At 45.7% G+C, this 15870-nt stretch overlaps 1 protein-coding gene across 2 annotated transcripts in view; it reads right to left on the bottom strand.

Moving 5' to 3' along the window:
• Positions 1-15870, bottom strand: part of LOC144683360 (uncharacterized) — a 58645-nt gene that overhangs the window by 12726 nt on the left and 30049 nt on the right. For both annotated transcript variants that reach the window (XM_078546302.1, XM_078546303.1), the window contains exons 7-8: positions 14828-14935; positions 9721-9858 (exon numbers count right to left, since the gene is read on the bottom strand). In XM_078546302.1, coding sequence (XP_078402428.1) covers positions 9721-9858; positions 14828-14935 — 246 coding nt within the window. The remainder of the gene's footprint in view (positions 1-9720; positions 9859-14827; positions 14936-15870) is intronic.

Below are 15870 nucleotides of genomic sequence, written 5' to 3'. Positions count from 1 at the left end.
CACTCAAGTGGACATAAGATACCATGGCAATATTTTGAAGGTGAGCAGGGGAGCTACCCCCTGGTGCCCTGGCCAATATTTGTCCCTTGATCAACATCACAAAATTAGATTATTTGGTCATTAACACATTGCTCACTGTAGGAGCTTGCCGTGCGCAAATTGGGCTGCTTTGGTTTCCTAAACTACAACAGTGGCTACACTTCCAAAAGTAATTCACTGGCTGTAAGCACTTTGAGGTGTCTGGTGGTCATGAAAAGCGCTATATAATTGCACTTTTCTTTCTTTCTTGTCCTCTCATCTTGCAGCTGAGCAAGGTTTCTTCCCCCTCAGCAGTGAGGGTCTTACATCGGGCATTCTCAGCTCACTGGGCACTGACGGTACTGCAGTTAAAAGGTAGCATCACTCAGAGCACTGTCCATGGTGTGAAATGGAAACAGAGCCATGACCTGATAGAGGTGTATAAGATTATGAGGGGCATAGATAGGGTGGATAGAAAGGCAAAAGCTAAAAGCAAAAAACTGCGGATGTTGGAAATCCAAAAACAAAAATAAAAATACCTGGAAAAACTCAGCAGGTCTGACAGCATCTGCGGAGAGGAACACAGTTAACATTTCAAGTCCATATGACTCTTCAACAGAACTAGGGAAAAATAGAAGAGGTGAAATATAAGCTGGTTTAAGGGGGGGGTGGGACAAGTAGAGCTGGATAGAGGGCCAGTGATAGGTGGAGATAACCAAAAGATGTCAGAGTCAAAAGGCCAAAGAGGTGTTGAAGGTGGTGATATTATCTAAGGAATATGCTAATTAAGGGTAGAAAGCGGAACGAGCAAGGTACAGATAGCCCTAGTGGGGGTGGGGTGGGGTGAAGGGATCGAAATAGGCTAAAAGGTAGAGATAAAACAATGGATGGAAATACATTAAAAAATAATGGAAATAGGTGGGAAAAGAAAAATCTATATAAATTATTGGAAAAAAGGGGGATTGGAAAGAGGGTGGGGATGGAGGAGAGAGTTCATGATCTAAAACTGTTGAACGCAATATTCAGTCCGGAAGGCTGTAAAGTGCCTAGTTGGAAGATGAGGTGCTGTTCCTCCAGTTTAAAAGATAGATAGATAGAAAGGCACTTTTTCCATTAGTAGAGGGTCAATAACCAGGGGGCATAGATTTAAGGTAAGAGGTAGAAGGCCAAGAGGGGAGTTGAGGAGAAATATTTTCACTCAGAGGGTGGTGGGAGTCTGGAACTCACTGCCTGGAAGGGTTGTTGAGTCAGAAACTCTCCTAACATTTAAGAAGTATTTAGATATTCACTTGAGTTGCCATAGCCTCCAGGGTTATGGGCCAAGTGCTGGAAAATGGGATTAGTATAGTCAGGTCTTTGTTGACTGGTGGGGAGGCAAGGGCTGAATGGCCTCCTTCTGTGCTGTAAACGTCTATGAGTCTGGGTGATTGTAGTACTAAAGGTGCTTTAAAGGCAGAACACTTTAATTCCTATCCAGTGTCTTCACCGCTAGTTCCCTCTGCCATACTCCTCTTCGCAAATCATTGATTGTTTGATAAGATACCTCACCAAAGTGGTCATTATCCATCTGCAGGGTATATCAAGGATGACCCCATTGCCCCCAAAACCCAGACCCCGCAGATGCTCATCCTCCACCAAGAGGGTCAGTGTGAAGCAATCCAGGAACACAAACCACTCCTAATTGCCCTGACTCTTACCCAATTAACTCCAGAGGCACTGCAGAAGGATTAGGAAGGGCTGGTTATCTCCTCTGCAGCCGAGGTGCACTGAAGTTAAACAGCAACCCTCACTGCCGCCATTGGACAGGTTCAGCAACTGAGGCACAAGCTGGAGCTGGTAGCCAAGTTCTTCCTCATTGTGTACAGGTAACACAGTTAAAACACAACGGCACTGAGAAACTGGAAACAATTACTTCAAAATGTGTCTGCGCTGCTTTTCCCCAATGAACACATCTAGATTAAGGCAAAATTGGTTCAATCTATCAAAGATCCTCACTGAAGCACACTCTTATGTGGAGGCAGTAGACAATCGGAGAGTGGGACGCTAATGATTAGCTGTGAAATTGCAGATAGGAGAAGGAACACAATCTGTTTTCTGTTCACTGGCACGTAGATAGTGGCAGGCGTGGAGATAGATGGAGAGCGCTAGGGTCTGCGTTAGAGAACGGACGCTTGATGAGGCTATTAATCTGTTTTAGAGAGTGAAGGTCTGGAAGCTGAGATATCATAATTTGGAAAAAAAAATGTAAATTGAAAAGAAAAATAATCAAACAGGTCTTCACAGAGCCAGCCAAGAGGGGATTACGCAGGACCCAAATATTTAACTGATTTCTTGGGTATTTACTCCTTTTCCTGCAAAATAATAGAACACTTCAGCTCAGTTTTGCCAACCACCCATAGTAGAGGCTTAAATTGGAAGGGGAGGCGGAGGGGTGGTGAAGGGGGTCATCCAGGGCTGAAAACACGCAGATGTTTTGTTCGATCGGAACTTCATCCCCTTCACATCATGAGAGAATTTGAAATCACAGAATCACAGTGCAGAAGAGGCCCTTCAGCCCATCGAGTCTGCACCGACACATGAGAAACACCTGACCTACCTACCTAATCCCATTTACCAGCACTTGGCCCATAGCCTTGAATGTTATGACGTGCCAAGTGCTCATCCAGGTACTTTTTAAAGGATGTGAGGCTAACCCGCCTCCACCACCCTCCCAGGCAGCGCATTCCAGACCATCACCACCCTCTGGGTAAAAATGTTTTTCATCACATCCCCCCCTAAACCTCCTGCCCCTCACCTTGAATTTATGTCCCCTTGTGACTGACCCTTCAACAAAGGGGAACAGCTGCTCCCTATCCACCCTGTCCATGCCCCTCATAATCTTGTACACCTCGATCAGGTCGCCCCTCAGTCTTCTCTGCTCCAACGAAAACAACCCAAGTCTATCCGACCTCTCTTCATAACCTAAATGTTTCATCCCAGGCAACATCCTGGTGAATCTCCTCTGCACCCTCTCCAGTGCAATCACATCCTTCCTATAATGTGACGACCAGAACTGCACACAGTACTCCAGCTGTGGCCTCACCGAGGTTCTGTACAACTCCAACATGACCTCCCTACTTTTGTAATCTATGCCTCGATTGATAAAGGCAAGTGTCCCATATGCCGCCTTCACCACCCCACGAACATGCCCCTCCACCTTCGAAGATCTATGGACACACACGCCAAGGTCCCTTTGTTCCTCAGAACTTCCTAGTGTAAGTGAAATGCTCATCCCCAGCCCTGAAAACACCCACGTTATTTAAATGTTCACGGTCAGATGGAATCGTAGGGGAGGTCTTGTGGAACAGTGGGTTGTCCAATCAGAGTCAACCTGCCCGGTTTGAATTTGAACAAAGCTGGGCAGTTAACTGTCCCATGCTGCTTTCTCCATGGCAATGACTTCGCCAATCAGAGTTCACTTGCCAGCCAATTAGCACTCTTTTTTCATGCAGTATAAATTGTTGTTCCCCCGTTACCATCGGCGATTTCGCGAGAGCTGTCCTGACGCGGACAAGACGAAAAACTTTGATTATGTCTCGTTTTTCAGCAACACTCAAGTTCTGTCCTACCAAACGCCGAGATTTCAATTACAATGATTTTCCGCTTCCCCAAGTACACAACATCCAAATCTGACGCAAAGGGGCTAAACCTTGGAAAAGAGGACTGCCAAAATATTCCCAGCCCTGTGCCCTCACTTCAACCAAAAGTTGAACAATGGCCTAAATAAAGGATTTCAGTTGGATTGCACCACTGGGAAAATGGAATTGTTCTCCTCATAGAGAGGGTTAAAGGGAGATCTAACAGAGCTAGTTAAACAATGAGTGGTTTTGATAGTTAAGTTAAGGAGAAACTATTTCCTCCGGCAACTGTGTCAGTAGAGATCTAAAATAACCTGCAAAAGAACTAGAAGAAAAATTTCTTTACAAAGAGGGTTAAGATTTGCAACCCAAACCTGAAAGTGTGGCAGAATTAGAATCTATCATCACTTTCAAAAGGTAATTGCACACGTACATGGAAGAGGAATAATTTGCAGGGTTATGGGGAAAATGTTGGGACTAAATTGGACAAAAAGAGCTGGCACAGGCACAATGGGTCGAATGGCCTCTTTGTGCACGTAAGACTCTAGGATTCTTCTGGGAGTGAGAGCTCCTTTCTAGCTTCTATTTTTCCATGAGTCCATACACCAGACAACACCACCAACCCCCCCTACTGCACACCTCCTTGACAATGTGGCTGAGATCCAGCAGTCAACACATGAAGGCCTTTCAGGTGCTAACCGCTCGAGGGGACAGAGCGAAGGCCACAGTTTAAGGTGCAACCTTTGATCGGCACTTTCACCTTAATCTGACACAAAGTACAGTTCAGTTACTCACGAGGGCTGGTGTTTTTCAGACTGTACTTACACTACTTGAATCTCAGGCAACATGTCTCTGTTGGCCATAAGAGCTGCCAGAGTCACAATACTCTTTGTGGGGAGAAAGGACAAACAAATTACATGTCCAAACAGGGCCACGGGAATAATCTCCCATATATTCTAATATTGCAACTTCTTTCCACTATGCATCCCACACCGTCAACTTCAAATATTGGAGCAGTAGTTTAACTGTGGGCTGGTCTTAATGGTTCAAATAGAACCTCTATAATCAATTAGAGGCACAGATTTGTAGGAACAGTCGGCCATTCAGCTCCTCTACCCTGTTCTGCCAGCTATTGAGATCATGGCTGATCTATATCTGAACTCCATCTGTCTGCCTGGACTCCATAATCCCTTCTTATCCATGGCTAGCCAAAAAAACAAAATCAATCGACCTTAGATTTACATTCATTGAGCTAGCTCCACAATTGTTGGCCCTGCCTTCAGCTGCCTGGGCCCCAAGTTGTAGAATTCCCACCCCGACACCTCTCTACCTCACTTTTCCTTTAAGGCACTCCTTGAAACCTCTCTCTCTTTGACAAAGCTTTTGGTCACCTGGCTTAATATCTCATGTGGCTCAGAGTCATGCTTTTAGTTTCATAATGTTCCTGTGAAGCAACCTCGAGGGATGTTTCGTTATGTTAAAGGTACTATATAAATGAGTTGTTGGGGCATTTACTGCTTCTGTTGGAGAGCGTTTCACATTTTTACCACCCCCTTTGCATGAAGGTGTTTCCCAAGTTCCCTTTTGAATGACCTGGCTTGGTTTTAAGGTGGGAGTCCCCTCTGTCCAGGACGACACACCCCCCCACCCCCTCCCAGCAGATACAATTTCTTTCCACCCACCTTCTTTTCAAAATCCTAAGATCCTCAAATCACCCCTTAACCTTCCACATTTCCAGTTCATATAAGCCTACCTTATGTAGCCTCTCCTCATATTGATGATATGTGAGAGGCTGTGACTGCCCCCTACAGCCCAACCCGAGAAATGATTCTAACCGAGTGCCCACCAGGGAGAGGAGAGTTTGTCAGTTTCATTGAAAGTAAGTGGTCAACAATTGTGCTAACCAGTAGAATGGGCGATTAAAACATTCGCTGGTTCTCCAAAGATATCGCAAAGAAGAAATGAAACCCAATTGTACGAACACAAACTGTTTATCAGCATTACCTACCAAAAAGCCAATCATTTCTCAATCCATTGAGCCCATCATGCCTGTACTGGCTTTTAAAGAACAATCCAACTAGCCCCACGCTCCATCCCCAAAGCCCTGCAATTTTCTCTCCTTTCAACTAAGTTGTGAAAATTATCACCGATTCTGTTTAAATCATGTTTTCAGAGATTGCGTGCCAGATCATAACTCACTGTGCAAAACAAAAATTCACCCTATCTCACCTCTAGGCCTCTTGCCAATTACCTTGAATCTGTGCCCGGTGGTTACCAGCCTTTTGAATCATTCAAATATTTATCCACTTGCCTGTTCAAAGCTTTAATCACGCTTTCCATTTGAGCATTTCAAAACTTAACAATCTACCGCATTTTTTTAAAAAAAAATTCCCACCTTATCTCACTATCGAAGGTCAATGACCTGCCCAACGTCTAGGACTGTAACATGCTTTGAACTGTGAAGATGTAAGCTCTCTCTTTACAGGAACACTGATCAGAATGTGAGCATTTTGACTGCCCTTCTGAGTGGCTTTTATACACTTGTCGGGGCTGAAACAGCTTTGATGGTGCCATGATCTAGTAGCTGATGTCAGAGAAATCATTATGGCACAGGCCATTCAGCCCACTGAGTCAATGCTGGCTCTCTGTGAAGCAGTTCAGTCAGCCTCATTCCACTGCTTTATCCCCGCAGGCTTGCCAGTTTATTTGGCTCAGAGAGCTACCCAATTTCCTTTGGTGATGATGTTGAGCACCTTTTTGGGGAAACACTCAGCATTGAAGCCCATATTGAAAACAACTGCTCTGGTCCCTGTGGCCCTCTCTCCAAGGACAAACCAAGCTTGTGGTCCGTTAAATCATATGACTGCACACTGCATGACAGTACAGTATTCTATCCTGGGATGGTGGGAGGGGCAGTTTGGAGGGGGTCATAAAAAGTGTCTGTCAGGAAACCACTCCCACCCACAACACACAGCCCTTAGCTAGTGTTAGAGAGTGCGAGCACCGATTCAGTGTCTGTCGGCTGTCTGACCACGTTAGGGACATTGCAACCAAACCTGGACTGGGCAGACACACGTGCACAGCCACGCACACGTATGTGCACACCCCTACCAGCTGTGGGCATTGGATAGGAATCAGGAAGATGAGGCCCTTGCTGATCGAAACTGTCCCTGATATTTGTAACACCATCGGAACAAAGACATTAGTGCTCCCTGGACATCGAACCTATAAGACCATTAGGCGTCGGAGCAGAAGTAGGCCATTCGGCCCATCGAGTCTGCTCCGCCATTCAATGAGATCATGGCTGATCTGATAATCCTCAGCTCCACTTTCCTGCCTTTTCCCCACAACCCTTGATTCCCTTACTGATTAAAAATCTGTCTATCTCAGCCTTGAATATACTTAATGTCCCAGCCTCTACAGCCCTCTGCAGTAAAGAATTCCACAGATTGAGATCTCAGAGAAGAAATTCCTCCTCATCTCTATTTTAAATGGGCGCCCCCTTACTCTGAGATTATGCCCTCTGGTCCTAGGTTCTCCCACAAGGGGAAACAACCTCTCAGCATCTACCCTGTCAAGCCCCCTAAGAATCTTATATGTTTCAATAAGGTCACATCTCATTCTTCTAAACTCCAATGAGTTTAGGCCCAACCTACTCAACCTCTCCACATAAGAAAATCCCTCCATCCCTGGGATCAACCTAGTGAACCTTCTGTGGACTGCCTCCAATGCCAGTATATCTTTCCTTAGATAAGGGGAGCAAAACTGTTCACAGTATTCTAGGTGTGGTCTAACTGGTGCATTGTATAGTTTTAGCAAGGCTTCCCTAATTTTACACTCCATTCCCTTTGAAATAAAGGCCAACCTTCCACTTGCCTTCCCTAATACCTGCTGAGCTTGTACGTTAGCTTTTTGTGATTTTATGAACCCCAGTGGTTGTTTTTCTTTCCCCACAAAGAATTTCATCGCGTCTACAACACAGGCTATTCAGCCCAAATGGTCTATACTGGCGTTCACGCTCCACACGCGAGTGCCCTCCCACCCCTCTTCATCCAACCTTATCGGCAAATCCCTCTATTCCTTTCTCCCTCGTGCGCTTGTCTAGCTTCCCCTTAAAAACACCATCAGGAAGCAGAGGGCAATTTAAGGAACAGGATAACATTGTGCAGTGAGAAACCCCACTAGACAAAACAGGACTCCAGACAAGTAGCTTTGTTCTAAACTTGCTAGAAACTGGGTTTGTCTGTTGATTAGGGTGAGCTGGCCACCAATTACAGCAAGGAGGTCATTCCCATAGACGCCACGGCCGGGTTTCTCTGATCTCTCAGATGTGACATCCATCAGCATCTCCTGGGCTAGTTGCTTTGGAATGTCAGGATTTGCAGCCTAAACAAAAGCACGGACAGGTATAGATTAAGGTTCACCCTGGCTGTGGGGATTAGAGTCTGTGGGTTTCAGGAGCATTTCGATTTGATCATAAAGGGGGTCATGAACAATCTTCTGCTGCTCCAATTGATAAGTCGTCTCCAATTTCTCCCAGTTTAGCTTTTCAGCACAACTGGTGAAACGCTTTTGAAATACTTGGACTGTGGCTCCCCCTAGTGACTGACCTGGTTAAGGCAGCTGAATCGGGGGAAAAAAAACATTCCTGCCCCAAAACTGCACCCCCCCACCCGCCACCCAGTTTATGGAGTCTCTTCTTGAGGGAGGGGGAGCAATAAGAACCGTACAGTTGTGCTCAGCATCAAGGTCTCGATTGGGGGGCAGGAAATCGGGAATGGGTTTCCAGGTCTCAGTCATTATCCAGCGATACCAACTGGGAAATGGCCAGGTGTAAGCTGTCATAGAAACAGAGCACAGGAGGCCATTCAGCCCATTGTGGCTGTGCCAGCTCTTTGAAAGGGCTATCCAATTACTCCTCCCCTGATCATTCCTCACAGACATACAAGTGTTTCTTTTTTTTTTAATTCCTCTTTTGAAAGTTATGATTGAATGTGTTCCCACCACCCTTTAAGGCAGTAAATTTCAGACCCCAACAACTCGCTGTGTAAAAAAATATTATCTGCCCTCCGGTTCCTTTGCCAATTACTTGAAATCCGTGCCCTTTGGCTGCCAACCCTTCCTGCCAGGAGAAACAGTTTCTCCGTATTTTACTCAATCAGAAGCCCTCAGAATCTTGTAAACCTTTATTAAATCCCTCCTTGGCCTTACCTGCTCTAAGCACAGCAATCCGAATTTCTCTTGCCTCTCCACATAACTGAAGCCCCTCATCCCTGGTACCACGTGAGGTGGAAACTGAAATCGCTCAGCCCCCTCTTCCCCCAGTCAAACTGACAGACAACTTCCATCTCCTAGGCTCCCAGGTGAATAATGACCATTACGACCATGCGGAGTGACAGAAACATAGAAAATAGGAGCAGGAGTAGGCCATTCGGCCCTTCGAGATGCTGTGGCCTGTGCCAACCTACCCTAAACGGGAAGGCAAGGCCTTCAGCTACGGGTGGGAGGGGGGGGAAAAAAATTGGAGAAATTGTCTTTTTAAAGTCCATTAAAAACAGAACAAAAAAGTCCCCTAAAGTTAGTTATTAAACAGAACCTACAGTGTGTCAGATGTTGAAATGTTAAGATGAGGTGATGTGGGAACTAGGGCTAAAAGCCTGGACACTAGTGGCTTGGTTACTGAGTTATGAGTCACTAACAGTTCCGCGGTGTTTGGGATGCAACATGTACCATGATTAAAAAGTGTGGACTGCAGCCTGATTCAAAATATTTTTAGATGCTGCAGTCATTTCAAATAAAATTGCCGACTGCGGCAGGGGGGAGCGTTTTGAAATGTTTGCCGTTTAACTCGTTTCGACCCTTGGTTACAAATCTTAACCTTTATTGCTGGTCACTCAAGAGAGCTGGGGACTTACCGACAATCTTTACACTCTGCGATGGAATGGCAGCCCACCAGAGGCAGCAGGAGAGGAAAGGCAAGAGGAGAAACATTGGTGCCAAGGAGTGAAAACAAAACAGAGAATGCAATTTAACCAAATGGGGTCTGCCAACAATTACCAGCTCCAAACTTTAAATGACTGCTCACCTGGACCATTCTTTGCTTTTTCACGGCCGGCTCAGAAGTCCTAGGGTCAATCGATTTACTCTTCGTGACGGGTGCGTTCATCAAAGGATCTCTCCGCACGGCAATAAAACTTCCCGAAGTTCGACCAACTCCATCAAACTACAGAAGGAACAAACGTGAGGGGTTCAGGCCTCGTCACCACTCTGCATATTTCAAACTGAGTCAAAAATTGGGTTTGATTCAATCCAAGGAAGGGCCTGGTCTTTTTTTTTAAGTCAGAGACATAACGGCACAGAAGGCAGTCATTCGGCCCAACGAGTCAATGCTGGCTCTCCATGGAGCAACCCATTCTGTCCCATTGCCCCGCTCCAGCTCTGCAGCCCTGTAAATTTATTTCTGTCACGTGTTCACCTAATTTCTTTTTGAAATCATCGGCCATTACCCACTGCCACCACCCTTGTCGGCAGCAAGTCCCAGTCATCACCACTCCAGCTGTGAGGATATGAACTGAAATGGATAGGAGCAGTGTCAATCCAGGCCCTAGATCCAACCCTCCAGGATTGGCCTGGAGTCTACAGGAATTGAAGATCAATCTCCAGGACACAGCCATGTGCAACCCTAGAGAAAGGTCATCAGGACATTAAAAAAGCTCGAATTGTTTTGTCATTTTCTTTGAACTTCTCTTTACCAGATATAAAAAATAGTGAAAATGGAGGGGTGGGGGGCAACCCTAGCCCTAGAGTAGGTAATGGTTACTTAAAGGGTGACAAATATTTGGAATAATCTGTTTCCATGGCTGGGTGAATTAGGGTACTAGAGGATGAGTTTCAATGGCCTTTTCTCATCCTTGACTGCTCCAATGTAAACCTACTGCACAAAGTTGCATCTCATCGGCACCCATTACCAATTGCATTTCATTTGTCCAGTTTATCGCAGCACTGAGCATGGTGTACCCTGTTCCCCTCCTTAACTGGCGTCTACACATGACAGCACAGAGAGAGAGGCCAGTCACTCCAATGCGAATGAGCCATCCAATTAAACCCACTGTCTGCCTCAAATCTTGTGTTGCTTAAACGACCGCCCAGTACCCGGTCTCCAAAAGGCGAGTGAGGGGCAGCAAGGACAGCAGCAAGCATTGCCAGGTGCGGGTGCCCCTTTGCCAACATTTTCACCACATATAAATGTTAAAAAGTGACCAGTGTCATAGAAAGGAAGGAAGGATTTGCATTTATATAGCACCTTCCACAGACTCGGGGCATCCCAAAACTCTTGCCACCAAACCAAGATCTAGGCAAAAGATTTAGAGAGGAGGAGGAGAAAGTTTCACAATCAGCTCTCAGGAACTGGAAAGCTGTGTCTGAACAAGTGGTGGAAACTGACCACATAAATAATTTTAAAAGGGAGTTGGGTAGTTGCTTGAGGGTGAGGAACTTACAAGGTTAGATGTTAATGGCATGTTAATTGTATTATTAAGGTTAGGGATATACAGATGGACAGCATCGATTGATTTAAGTGCCTTGAGCACATATAAAGAGAGACTTGCTGCCTTAAGGGGCAGTCAATTTGCTAATTAGTTAATAAGCTTTTATTGGTTTAGAAAAAGAGTACAAAAAGACTTCTGGGACACTGGGTGTTGGTTAGGGAGGAGGATGATATTTGTAATGCTGCAATCTGTAAATAGATCTAGTATTAAGTAAAAGATTGGCACCTGTTTCCTACTCTTCACCAACTGGCTTCAGAATGAATGAACATTACGGAGAAGTGGTGGGGATGTAGGACGTAGCGTGATGGTCATTTGAGGAACCACTATAGACATGATGGGCCAAATGACCTCAGAGTTTTCTTTGATTCTAATGACAGCCCTCTGTCCACGAATATAACAGAGGAATTAATCCATTTGAAATAAACTGGTTAACACCAATTTTACAGGGGAAGGTCACTTGAACCTATTCACATTCATCTGCTATTATGGCCAACTGGAATTTACAGGCTTTTACTTTTCAAATAATATTTTCCGTATTCACTAAGTCAAAAATTAAATCACATTTGCTACGATAGCAGTTAGGGGATTCAAAGTTGCCTCAGGCTCTCCTGTTTGCTTTTAATTAGATCCAATTATTGCCGGTAAAAGGGAACCATTGGCTGTGGTGTGGATCTGATCAGTTAGCAGGCCAATTGTACACCTCGTGCAAACATTGCTCCTGAGCTGGCTGGCTCTCATATACAAGAACGGCTCTCCCTGTGGGATTCCACTTCAACTGGATCCTTTCTTCGTCCTGAACGAATATGGACCCCAACGAATGACAAGCAACGTCAACAACTCAGTCACACAGACCAAGCGGCCTCCATGCCTTCGGACTGTGATGGGTTGAGGTGGAGATAATGAGGCAGGTTTTCTGCTCCTGGTCGCTTGCTGTAAGTGCACAACTGGTAACGCAGGTTTGGGTTTGGGCTGTGATGCTTCTGAGAGTCCAACAGTCTGCCAGCAATCGCTGTCAAGGGCTGTGACAACAGTAACCACGTGGCAGGGTGGGGCAGGATGATGATATACAGCTGAATGCCATCTGAACTGTACATTGACGAGTGCTTCCATGGGCTCAGGGGAGGACAGATAATTAGCGGGGCCAGGGGTGCTGAGAGTAGATTTGATCAGTTCTCAGGGTTCCTGAGGTTACAAAATCATAGAATGATGCAGTACTGAAGGAGGCTATTCAACCAATCACGCCTTCGCCAGCTCGTTGAGACAGCTGGCCAATTAGTCCCGTTCCCCTGCTTTCCCAACATCACCTTCAAGACAGCAAAACATGTTGTTGCTAAGTGTCCTTCCACGGCTTAGATCCAGGTGTTCAGATCTCTCAGCAGAACAGAGAAGAAATGGATGAGAGTCAGTTTATATCGATATACGGGAAACAGTTGAAGGAAGGCAAGGTTTTCCTTTTCAAGAATTTTTCCAATTCCCTTTTAAAAATTACCGTTGAATATGCTTCACTGCCCTATCATTCCAAATTGTAACTACTGGCTGCGTTTAATAAAAATGCCACATCTCTTACACCTTCCCACCCCCAATGCCCACCTCATATTCCCCTACCTTGGTTAGAATATCTCAAGAATAAAAGCACGGCTGTTCAAATCTACCAGGATTAATCTCTCCTCACCACACACACAGCTGGAATGTTTTCACACAAATCTCTCATATGAACTAGTACAGTAAAATTTCTGTTATCCGGCAACATACCAACACTCTAAGCAACCAGAATTTTTTTTGGCTGGAGGTGTCCCTCATCCCCGGCACTAACACTTGTTGCTGAGTGGTTATATTCACTGCTCCCTGTCAGTCGCACTCCTACACCATCATTAATAATTGTCAAAATCACAAGGACTTGTGATGGGTGTTTTGCCTTTGCTCCGGTCTCAGCCTCTCACTGTTCTACAGCACCACATTCCCTCGGCACCCCTCACTAGACTCGGGCGGTCCCTACACCTCCCGCGAGAGCCCAACACCCGCATCGCCGCGCGATCACCCAGCAGCTCTCTGACTGGGTCAAAGTACGGAACTCGTCTGACATCTCAGTTTACATACATTTATGTTTAACCAGCACCTCCCATTCCCAGAGCACGCCAGATGACAAGAGATTTTCTGTATAATGCACCTGCTTTAAAGCAAACGGGTTAATGACCCCGCCCATTAAAAAAAAAACAAAGTCGGCAACAAAACTAACCCACCGCCCAACACCGAACACCAAAACTCAGCCTGTCTAAATTCTTGAACACTGGATTCAAACTGCTGGGTGGCACCTATGGGCTCCAAGAGCCTTCACTGCCACCCAATGGCAAAGTTGCAGTATTGCAGAAACAAGAGAGTACAAAAACCAGCAGGTTCATCGGGCGTCCTCTTGCGACGGTAGGTCAAGGTACAACACACTTGTGAGCCTGTGGCCCATTTCAGTTATACAGGGAGACCAGAGAAGCTGAGAACCTCTCTCTGCAGGAAGTTATGGGGAGATTTCATAGAAGGTCTTATGAGGGGGGTTTTGAGAAGAGTAATAAGGAGACACACTCCACTGACAGGAGGCTTCGCAACCAGAGGACAAATTTAAGAGATTTGGCAAACGAACCAGATGGGGGGGTTGAATTTTTTTTTTAATGAATGAATACTTGAAAAGGAGAAATTTACAAGGCTAGGAGTTAAGAGGAGAGTGGGACTAATGGGATTGCTCTTTCATAGAGCTGGCACAGGTGTGATGGGCTGAATGGCCTCCTTCTGCACTGCAGAATTCTATGATTCATATGGCCCACAAAGATCAGCTTCATTCCTTGGTTAACCACAACCAGGGCAGCAGGTGAAGCGCTCACGAAAAGTCTCTGGGACTGGGAGATCAACCAGGATTATGCTGTCCTCAGACAGCGCAACACATTCTTTCAACATCTGCATCTGAAGATTTGCGACATCAGGCGATTCCTGGACGGGAGCCCACATCTTGAGGTAGAAACTTACATCAGCAAGAGTGTGGCTTAGTGCTGCACTATTCCAGGTTTTTACAAGCAGATATATTAATACTTTAATAACTTGCATTTTTACCACGCCTTCCACAACCTCAAGTTGTCCCCAGGCACTTCAAAGCTAATTGAGCACTTTGGAAATGTAGCCGCAATTTTAATGAAGGAGAAACAGCAGCCAAATTGTACACAGCAAGATCCCAGACAGCAATAGGATAATGAGCTGATCATTTGCTTTGAGTGATGTTGGTTGAAGAATAAACATTGACCAGAACACTGAGGAAAGCTCTCGTGTTCTTCTTCAACACACTTGTCGTGGGAACTTTTCTGTCCAGTCCAAGAGGGTTAGTCAGAGTCGTGGCTTAACATCTGGTTCAAAAGATGGCAGCTCCAACAGTGCAGCACTCCTGCAGTACTGCAGTGGAATGTCAGCCTAGATTTTTGTGCTCAAGTCTCTGGAGTAGGACTTGAACCCAGAGCCTTCGGACACAGGGGCAAGTGTACCCACTGAGCCACAGCTGATTACACAATGGTACAGTATTTCGGCAATTGTTAACCTCCTTCGCTCTTGTGCAAGCTACTGATTCTGTTATCAAAAACATTTTCATTAAAGCCCAATTGTTCATCCTACCCTTGGGGTAAGTCGGACGGGGATTTGTGCAGCAAAACTTGTTCCCGGAGCCTTTTTTTCCACGGACTGTGGCAGAGTCTTTTTCACACGGATTTCTGATTTTTCTTCCTGAAGACAGGAAAGAAGAACTTTTGAGTTAAACAAGACAGTGCTGGAGAAGTACAATGGGTCAATCTAAAAGGCAGATTAATGCTATGGGTGGGATGCTACATTCTGTCCCCCCCACCCTGCTTCTCCTTTCTGCCATAACTCAGACCCGCAGTAAAGGTGCTTTGGTGTCAATTGCACTCTAGCCCTGCCCCATTGCTGTTGGCCAGCCATCAATGACTGGGGGGGATGGTGAGGGGGGGGGGGTGGGGGGGGGGTGTCATCTGGATCGGGCAGGGCAAAGTTGTGTTGGAGTTCCTGTTCTGATCGCTGGGAGTGTGTGTCCGTGAACAGCGAATGAGAACGGAATTGGGCTGAGGTGTGGGTGATCTTTTCTCAGTTAAGCTCCTGGCTGGCTGGTACATGTCGAGCTCTGCTCTCCTCCAATTCCTTCAGCTGTTTGAACCTCAAGCTCTGGAATTCCCCCCCTGAGCCTCTCTCTGTCTCTCTTACCTCCTTCAAGATGCTCCTAAAAACTTACCTCTTCACATACCCCAATATCTCAAGTGACTCAGTGTCAAATTTCGTTTGATAATGTTCCTGTGAAACGCCTTGGGATGTTTTACTACAGTATAAGACACTATATAAATGCAAGCTGTTGTTCCGAATGAATTATGGAGGAGATATCAGAAGGTGCCGGTTGTCTGTACTCTAGGAAAGGGAGAACAGAGTCAAAACAACGGTGGATGAGAAAGTAAAAGACTTTATTTTGGTGGGGGGGAAGTGACCAAGATCGGCCGTAAACAGTCAGAATGCTTGCAGCTCTTGTTTCTAATCTCAGTTTCAGAGCTTCACGAAAGGGGGCAGGACTGTTGCAATTATTCATTAATTATGAAGTTGAATTCAGACTGAGTTTTAGGCGCCAAGTGTTTTCTTGTTTTGCCTTTATTACGCTT

The sequence above is a fragment of the Cetorhinus maximus genome, chromosome 8, assembly GCF_964194155.1.
Source record: "Cetorhinus maximus chromosome 8, sCetMax3.hap1.1, whole genome shotgun sequence".
Classification (NCBI taxonomy): Eukaryota; Metazoa; Chordata; class Chondrichthyes; order Lamniformes; family Cetorhinidae; genus Cetorhinus; species Cetorhinus maximus.
This window is presented reverse-complemented; position numbering and strand designations above follow the sequence as displayed.